At 59.5% G+C, this 9,238-nt stretch overlaps 1 protein-coding gene across 7 annotated transcripts in view; it reads right to left on the bottom strand.

Moving 5' to 3' along the window:
* The window catches only part of FHL2 (four and a half LIM domains 2), a 48,098-nt gene that overhangs the window by 1,995 nt on the left and 36,865 nt on the right, over positions 1 to 9,238 (bottom strand). For 6 of the 7 annotated variants that reach the window (XM_045587274.1, XM_045587275.1, XM_045587272.1 and 3 more), the window contains exons 3-5: positions 5,155 to 5,329; positions 4,098 to 4,267; positions 1,053 to 1,239 (exon numbers count right to left, since the gene is read on the bottom strand). In XM_045587274.1, the coding sequence (XP_045443230.1) occupies positions 1,053 to 1,239; positions 4,098 to 4,267; positions 5,155 to 5,329 (532 nt within the window). Of the gene's footprint in view, positions 1 to 1,052; positions 1,240 to 4,097; positions 4,268 to 5,154; positions 5,330 to 5,419; positions 5,542 to 9,238 lie in introns of all 7 variants that reach the window. The other variant, XM_045587276.1, reaches the window with a different exon arrangement.

Raw genomic sequence — 9,238 nt, 5'->3', positions numbered from 1 at the left:
AACAGGTGAGGCTGAGAATAGCGTTAAATCGCTAACGTGGGGAGACCGGGCCTTGGCGCTTACCCCCAGCGGGACGGGGAGGTGGGGGGTGGGGAGGCGACCTCGCTCACCGCGCCTCGCTGCGCCCACACTCGGCCTTCTGTACACACTGAGGCCGGACCGCACCGGCAGGAGCTGTCAGCTCACTCTGTTGTGACACGGGTGCACTGTGGTGGTCTGACTCCAGACTGAACCCACAGTGGCTCCCAGCTATGCCTTGGTTTGTTGTTTTTTTTTGTTACAGAGAGAGGGAGTTGGAGGGAGAGGGAGACAGCGAAACATGGGTGTGAGAGAGAAACATGGATCGCTTGCCTCCTGTAAGCACCCGATTGGGGATGGAACCCGCAAGCTTCTGTACTGGCGTCGTCTCCCACTCTCCCTCCCAGCCGCGCCCCGATTTGTGTGGCCACTTGTGGGGAGCCCTCTGGAGACTGCAGTCTGACCAGCCCCCGCACTGGGTTCCTGTGTTTCACAGGTTAGGCCAGTGCCTGTCTGCCAGCCGCTTTGCCCAGCCGTTGGGGAGAGGAAAAAACTATCCGGAGGGCCGCCCTCTGCCCTCGATGGCCAGGGTGGTGCACGCTGGGGAGGCAGCCTGCTGCGAGGGGAACACCCCGTCACCGCTCAGACGGCTGCCACAGACACACAGACTGCGGTTCTGAGAGAACCGGCCACAGCAGGAACAGAGGGCCCCAGTGAGCCGAGGGCACGCGCTCCCTGTCGAAGTGCCCAGGGTGCCATGCCAGAGGCGGCAGGAAGGTCAGCTCAGGCTGAGGCCTGGAGCGCGGGCCGCCTCCCCCACCGTCGGGCGCTGCTGCGCTTCACAGATGCCGGGTTCTTACAAACCGAAGGCCGGACCTCTGCCAGCACCACGCACGGCTCTCTTTCCTGCAGGGCCCGCACCGGCCGCAGCCTCTGCAGGGTCTTCCGTGCAACAAGCCTGTGTCGGACTCTCCCCGCCAGCCTCGGCTCGTGAGGAGGGGCAGGGCCGAGGCCTGCTGGCCCCAGGCACTCACCGCTGATGGGGTTGGTGCAGCCAGCACACTTCTTGGCATACAGGTCGCAGAAGCAGTCCAGGCAGTAGGCAAACTCGTCCCGGGACGTGAAGCGCTGCCCGGACAGCGGCTTCTTGCAGGCGGTGCACACGAAGCACTCCTTGTGCCAGGGCTGCTCCCGGTAGGTGACCCCTCCGGCGGTGATGGGCTGGGAGGCAAGAGGGCAGGGGTCAGGGGTCAGGTCCTGAGGCAGAGCGGCCTCCAGGGAACGTCAGTTCTGGTTCAAGGTCACTGAGAAACCGCTTCCCGGCCCTCAGTCCCTGCTGCAGACCTGGCTTCCTGCTAGTGACGTGAGTACAGGGTGCCCGCCCTCCGCGTCCTCTGGGTGCTGGACTGGGCGCAGGCGTCAGGGGCAGGAGGCAGTGCCGGGGTGAAGGCGGAGCCTGCGGCGAGGAGGGCGACCCTAACCTAACCCTGACCTTGAAGGCCTGGGCCCGGGGCCTTGTCTGTAATGACCGGGTCTCCCTGGTCCAGTCACTGCTGCGGAAGAGGCTAAGGCCACGTGGGGCGGGTCTGCGGGGCCGCAGAGTGGCAGGGAGGGCCCCAGGCCCCCTCCTTGCCCGTCTCAGCTCCAGGACTGCGTGGGAGCCAGGCACACCCTGGTCAGCAACACCTCCGCCTGACCCGCTACTGCCTGTGTGCACTGTTGCTTTCCGAGCTTAGTTAACCCCGTGGCTGGCAAACCGCGGCTCGAGAGCCATATGCGGCTCTTTGGCCCCTTGAGTGTTCTAACGCCACTTCTTCAAAATAGACTCGCCCAGACCGAAAACAGACATATGCACATGAGCCACGAAGTTTCAATCGCACTGTACATGCGCACCCGCACATGGTATTTGTGGAAGAGCCACACTCAAGGGGTCAAAGAGCCACATGTGGCTCCAGAGCTGTGGTTTGCCGACCACTGAGTTAACCAACAGATGAGGACAGAGCCGAGTCCGGTCTCAGCTGGCCGCGGGCCGTCATGCAGGACGGAGGACACTCATGGCACTCACAGTGCATCCTGAACGCCCTGCCCGCCCTGTGTCTGCTCCCTCCTCATACGGACGGACAGGACTCTGTCTGGCAGATGGACAGCTGGGACCCCAAGACGGTAAGTGACTTGCCTGAGAATTCAACGCAAGTAAACGCAAAGTATGTAAGAGTTCAGGACTTCCTTCCATCCCGTATTCTCTTCATTAATTAATCATTATCCAAATTTATGCAGACTATGTTGGTGGCAAAGTGTCTCTGAGGCCACAGGCGTGTCTGTGGCAGATGTTCCATCTGGAGCCACCCTCGCTCTGCCATCCAGACCCCACACCCCGCTCAGAGGCAGGAAGGAGTCCTCGGCATGAACGCTGACACGTGTGCTGTGAACACACACACGGGCAGCCCACACGCGGCCAGCATCTCCCCACGGGAACCGCAATGAGGTGGGGAAGGCCGAGCCAGAGGACCCGCTAAAGGGCAGCTCCGGGCTCTCACTGAGGAACAGCAACAAAAAGGGAGTGTGCAGGGAAGAGGGGGCCATGGAGGGACGAAGGAATAAACAGCACAGACACGTGGTGTGAGAGGGGGCACAGGGGAAATGGAAATCAAAATGGTAAAGAAAAATGGAAACAAGAGAAGGAAAGGAAGTGGAGCCTAATGCTCTGCCCTCTGCAACGGTGCAGGCAGGTGGCTGGAGGGGATGGGCACATGACACAGACAGAAAGCGGGCGGGGCAGGGTGACTTAGTCCCGTGACAGCAGCCAGGGCCCTGGTAGCGGTGCAGGTGCACAATCCTCACCGTATCAGGGCCTGTGTGTGTGTGTGTGTGTGTGAGCGGACACAGTTCTCACAGTATCAGGGCCTGTGTGTGTGTGTGAGCGGACACAGTCCTGGCCGTGTCAGGGCCTGTGTGTGTGTGTGTGAGCGGACACAGTCCTCACAGTATCAGGGCCTGTGTGTGTGTGTGTGTGTGTGAGCGGACACAGTCCTCACGTGTCAGGGCCTGTGTGTGTGTGTGAGCGGACAGTCCTCACATGTCAGGGCCTGTGTGTGTGTGTGTGAGCGGACACAGTCCTCACAGTATCAGGGCCTGTGTGTGTGTGTGAGCGGACACAGTCCTCACGTGTCAGGGCCTGTGTGTGTGTGTGAGCGGACACAGTCCTCGCGTGTTAGGACCTGTGTGTGTGTGTGTGTGTGTGTGTGTGAGCGGACACAGTCCTCATGTGTCAGGGCCTGTGTGTATGAGCGGACACAGTCCTCACGTGTCAGGGCCTGTGTGTGTGTGTGTGTGTGTGAGCGGACACAGTCCTCGCGTGTCAGGGCCTGTGTGTGTGTGTGTGTGTGTGTGTGTGAGCGGACACAGTCCTCACGTGTCAAGGCCTGTGTGTGTGTGTGAGCGGACACAGTCCTCACGTGTCAAGGCCTGTGTGTGTGTGTGAGCGGACACAGTCCTCGCATGTCAGGGCCTGTGTGTGTGTGTGTGTGTGTGTGTGAGCAGACACTGGGAAAGGAAGCTACGCCCGAAGGGCACAGATGAGAGGGGACAGGACAGGTGGGAGGGAGACGGCTCCTCCCGGTGCAGGGCTTGCCTCTCTAACCTGACGGCCACACAGCCACGGCCCGGGCTCCTGGGGACGGGCAGCTGATGGGCTGCCCTCCCCGGTCGGCCATCCCCCGACTGCCCCCTCCCACCGCCTCTTTTCCTTTCACAGCCGTTGGCTTCCAGAGCAAGATAACAGACCGCTCTGGGGTCTAAGTTCTCACATCAAGTCACACATCTGGGAAAGGAGAAGAAAGGAACGAAGGGAGGGAGGGAGGGAGGGAGGGAGGGAGGAAGGGAGGATTTTCTCTCAGACCACAGTGCTCATGCCTGAAAAGCCTGGAACACAGGTCCCAGTGTCGGAGCACAGGGGCATTATGGACAGAGGGCGACAGGTGTGACTTGGTGCTGTTCCTTGTCACAGCCGTCATCTTTCGGGAAGGGTGAGCGGTGGGGTGGCCCACACTGAGTGTGTGCGAGGCCCAGCGGCTCGGTACCTTTTTGCAATGAACACAGTGCAGGGCATGCTGCTTCTCGTAGCAGGGCACGCAGAAGTTCTGCTCGTCCTTGGGGATGAAGCTCTTGGTCCCGATGGGCTGCTGACAGCGGTGGCAGGTGAAGCAGGTCTCGTGCCAGCTGCTGCCCTTGTACTCCATCTTGCGGGTGCCTGGCGACAGGCAGGAACAGAGCGGCGCTGTGACTGATGCTGGGCAGTCTGCCCTGGGACCGGCCCCCCGCTCGATCTGCCCACAGTGAGGGCTTCGCCTCCAAGGGGGAGGCTTTGTGGGTTGTAGAGAAGGGCCCACTGCTGTACACCCAGCTGCTATAATAGAACATCTGGACACACTCAGTGTGTGTGTATGCACATGACGTAGAAAATATTCTTATCTCTGACCTTCCCTCTGACCAAGCAGCCAAGGACGTTGTCAGTGAACATAAGACCCCAAGCAACGCTGTGCAAGTGCATCCTTGGTGTCTTCTGAAGTAAGTCTGATTCCTCACCAGGGCTCAGGAACCCGCCCGGTCCCCCGCAGGGCGTCCCGTGGGCACAGACCTGCAGAAGGTCTGCAAAACATGGCCAGCAGGTGGCAGCAAGCCTTGTCTAACAGAACCTGCATGGCAGACGGATTCTCCAGATGGAGAGTTATTATTATTATTATTATTATTATTTTAAATATTTTTATTGATTTTAGGGAGAAAGGGAGAGGGAGAGAGAGATATGTTTTAAAGTCACATGTATTTGTTCGCTCTAGTTTTAAAAAGGAAACGTTTCTCTCTCCTGCAAAAACCCGAAGAAAACAAACTACTTTCCTCCTAAACAACCAGGGACACAGCCCCCCCGCCCCACGGGCAAGTCCCTGCCGCAGTCAGTCGGAGCTGCTCGGACTGTGGGCCGTCTGCAGAGTGCGAGCTCCCGGACGGAGCCCGGTCGCCTCTCCACCCACTGGTCTCGGACACCCGCTGCTGCCCGGGCGCCGGGGGCGGGCATGCTTCTGACAGGACCCCGGCACAGATTTGGGAGCGAGGGAGGGAAGAGGCGTGCGCGGGCCTGACCTGGCATGATGGTCTTCTTGCACTCCTGGCACCGGGACGAGTACTCGTGGGAGTAGCAGTCGGTGCAGAGCAGCTGGTCCTCCTTGGCGGCGAAGGGCTTGTCCACCAGCGAGCTCCCGCAGCGGGAGCAGTGGAAGCAGGCCTCGTGCCAGTGCCGGTCCTTGTAGGACAAGTCCTGCAGGCCAGACACACCGTCAGAGGGCGCTGCGGAGGGCCTGCGCCAGCCTGCCAGGCGGACGGGGCGAAGGGCCTGTCCTCCGCCTACCGCTCAGATGAGTGAGGCCGGGCTGCTGTCCTGACTGCGTTTGGAACGCTGTGCAGACAGGGTGTGTGAGAGACAGAGGGGGGAGAGGATGGAGAGCGAATGGATCCCCTTAGGTGTCATCTCTGAGGAAGAGACAGAAAACATGGAAGTCCAGGCTCCTCACCGACGGCCCCGAGGGAGGTGGGCAGCCCCCTGACAGCGGATCACCGTGCTGGCGGCAGGGGGGGAGCCCCGGTGGAGGGCGAGGCACAGGCCCTGCAGGACCCGGCGGAAAGCGTCAGGAGACGCCACGTGCTGGTGCCACCAGCTGAGCTGGACGCCCGTGGGGACTGTGAGCGGGGAGGGAGGGGGGACGGGCATTCCGGGCAGAGAGTGGCGTGTGCATGGACGAGGGGGAGCCAGGCGGGGTCAGGTGGCCCTGTAAGGCCTGCACGCGTGTAGGTTCGTCCTGAAGGCCGTGCAGGGGACGTGCGTGTGCAGGTGGAGGAGGACAGGGAGGGGAGAGGGCCGCAGAGACGATGCCTGGGGGTCTGGCGGTGGAAAGAGTGAATGAGGAACCGGTGGGCCAGGTGCTGAGGGGACGGCGCCTGCGTTCCAGGAAGAGGGACCGAGTGACCGGGAGCTGCGGGCTCCCGGCGGCCTGGGTCTGGCCTCCTCACACTTGTGCTGTTCAGAGGGCTTTGGAAGGACCAGTTCAACGTTAAAGTGAGCCTGTTTACATGCAGCTCTACCCTAAATGGGATTACTTTCTATTGTTCCTGGATTTCCCAGCTCTGGCCGGAACCGCCGTCCACTTCCTAACGTGGCAGAAACGGAACCCGAGGCCACGGCGAGGGCTCCGGGCTGCTCCCAGCTCAGTGCCCGACGCGGCTCACACCACCGCCCAGAGCATCCCCACCACGTCTGGTGCCAGCCCAGGTGGGAGCTGGAGCAGGGCCAGCGCAGGGGCGAAAACACATCCTGGCCTTGTTAGACCGAAACACCGGCTCCGCTCGGACCCGGGACCGAGACTCCGGCTCCGCTCGGACCTGGGACCGAAACACCGGCTCCACTCGGACAGACACCAAAACACCGGCTCCGCTCGGACCCGGGACCGAGACTCCGGCTCCGCTCGGACAAAGACCGAGACACCGGCTCTACTCGGACCCGGGACCGAAACACCGGCTCCGCTCGGACCCGAGACCGAGACACCGGCTCCGCTCGGACCCGGGACCGAGACACCGGCTCCGCTCGGACAGAGACCGAGACACCGGCTCCGCTCGGACAGACACCAAAACACCGGCTCCGCTCGAACCGGGACCGAGACACCGGCTCCGCTCGGACCCGGGACCGGTTTGGCTCAGTGGATAGAGCACTGGCCTTCGGACCAAAGGGTCCCTGTTCCGTTCCGGTCAAGGGCACGCACCTCGGTTGCAGGCTGCCTCCGGCCTGGTCAGGGCTCCTGCAGGAGGCAACCGATCGATGTGTTTCTCTCACATCAGTCTTTCTCTCAGTCTTTCCCTCTCTTCCACTCTCCCTGAACATCAGTGGAGAAATATCCCCGGGTGAGGGTTAACAACAACAGAAACAAATAAATGTCCTGGTTTTAAAGTCTTTTAGAGAGAGAAGGAAGAAGAGAAAAGAAAACAATCTTTTATACATCCCATAAAAAACAGCAACGCTAATCTTATGCTCACAGGAACGTCATAAATCGCAGTAAGAGGTTGATGAATAACGTAAGACAAACACTTCCTGTCAGATTTCCCAGTTCCCGATCCAGAAACACCCCGAGGTGTTAGTGCCTCTGCCTGGCCCGCCCTGAGCCTCAGCGGGCAGGGGTGGGCTGGTGTCCTGGCGGGACCTCGGCGGGCTCAGGGCGGCCCACCCGAAGCGAAGCGGGCCTGGCGCGGGCACCCGCCCTTGGCGCACCTCCCGCCTGGGCTGGGCGTTCAGAGCAACCACAGCCACAGGACTCCGCTCTGCGGATGGTCGACGGCCTCGCCTCAGACCATCAGGTTACCGGGCTTTCCACAGCATGTTCCTTCAAACCCGAAAACAAAGGTCAGGGAGCAGGCGAGGGCCCCTCCTCTGGCTCCCTGGGAGAGGGACCGTTTTCAGACCCGGGCACCAAGGCTCCAGGGCAAGCCTGGCCCCGTGCCACCCGGCTGGGCGTGACCCGGCTGCGTGCGGGCGTGCCTGGCCGTGACCCCTGGTTTTCGTGGAAGGAGAGGTCCCATAGTCCCCATCTGGTTGTTTTGTTCCCAATTCCAGGATGCCTGCTTTACTCAGTCCCCCCAGCTTTCTCTCTTAGAGGAGGATGTCCAAATACATACACATAGTTAGTGCTCACTACAAACTCCGACACTTTACACGGAAACTCTAAAAGCTGATCCACTCACGAAGCACTTAACGCAACAACAGAAGGAGCAGCGGGGGCCCTCCCGGAGGCGCGGCCGGGCAGGCGCGTGACCCGCGGGAGGGCGGGAGGGACACGCTCCGTCTCACTCTGCCCTCCGCCGGGCCAGGAGTCCTCCGGTGTACAGAGGGCTCCCTCTAACCTAGACGGGGCTAATCCAGGCTCCTGGCCCCTCCCCGAGGCTGCCTTTTGCCAAAGGGCCTCCGACATTTCTGTCCTTTAAGAGCTTTCCAAATGTCAAATGAGAAACTTTTATAGTTTGATGAGTCCACTCAGGACAATATGATCATCAGTTCAACGCTTCTCCTTTAACTAATTAGGAGACTGGAAAGAGTGTTCTAGAAGGAAGACACTTCTGCAGCACAGTCATTGCCACCTGAAGGCCCAGCAGAAACAGGAGCCGTTGCTGAGGCCCGCGATGGAGGCGAGGCAGACAGCTGACCCCCAGCACAGACAGCAGTCCGGCCGCAGCTGGCCGAGTCCCGCAGACAGTCCCCCCAAGGCTGCGTGAGGCTGGCGGGGAAGCATGTGGGGCAGGGTCACCCCACCTGGGCTTAATTCTGACTCAGGTGCCTCCCAACCCTGTGACCCAGCAACACCCCTCGCCTCTCTCAGCCTCAGCGGCTTCTCCACAAAATAGAACGAAGAAGTCCCTCCACAGGGGGTGTTATGAGAAGTTCAGATCACGGAATTAGCGCATTTCCCAGGGTCTGGAACAGAAGTTCCACTCAGTGCGTGGAGCTTTGGTGACTGGAAGCTATCCCCGAATGCGAGTCTTAGATCCACAGATGGATCTCCATTTGCTACTGTCTTCCTCTTCCCAGAACCGGCTAGGCCTAGGGCACATGCTTTGGTCAGGTGGCCTCTCTGACTTATGACCTGCTCACACAGACATGAAAACTCAGTCTGAGCTGAGCATGTGTGCTGAAGTCGCTGATTTGATGAATGTATGGTTCTTACAGCCATCTCTGGAGCTCCAGCCCAACCCGTCTTGTCTGTACTTTGTGGAATTTTTGAAGCCCAGAACATAGGTAGATAAACCCATCCACACACACACAAAATAAATAAATAAAATAAAAATCTGTAATCAGGTTAAAAAAATGTTTTTTTGCTAGTATCCACAGGAACAGTGTAATGTTGGGGTATCAAAAGTTTTATTTTTATTACGTGTTTTCAACTGTCCCATTGACCACAAAAACAAATGGTTTTTACCCTTTGAGACCACAGCATTTCCTCAGAGTAACTAAGTAGAAGTAAAGAACGTAATTGAGTGACTGCACAGAAATGATATTCAGATACATATAATCCAACTACGGTGATTGGTCCTGAAGTCTTGTCTGTCTCATTTAGAAGGCTGTCAGGATGGCAGAAGAGTAAGTGGAAGCTACACGGACACTCTCTCAAGACCAAACTGGAAATGACGA

Source organism: Pipistrellus kuhlii, unplaced genomic scaffold, assembly GCF_014108245.1.
Source record: "Pipistrellus kuhlii isolate mPipKuh1 unplaced genomic scaffold, mPipKuh1.p scaffold_m20_p_27, whole genome shotgun sequence".
Classification (NCBI taxonomy): Eukaryota; Metazoa; Chordata; class Mammalia; order Chiroptera; family Vespertilionidae; genus Pipistrellus; species Pipistrellus kuhlii.
Note: the sequence above shows the minus strand (reverse complement) of the source record. Positions and strands in the feature narration are given on the sequence as shown.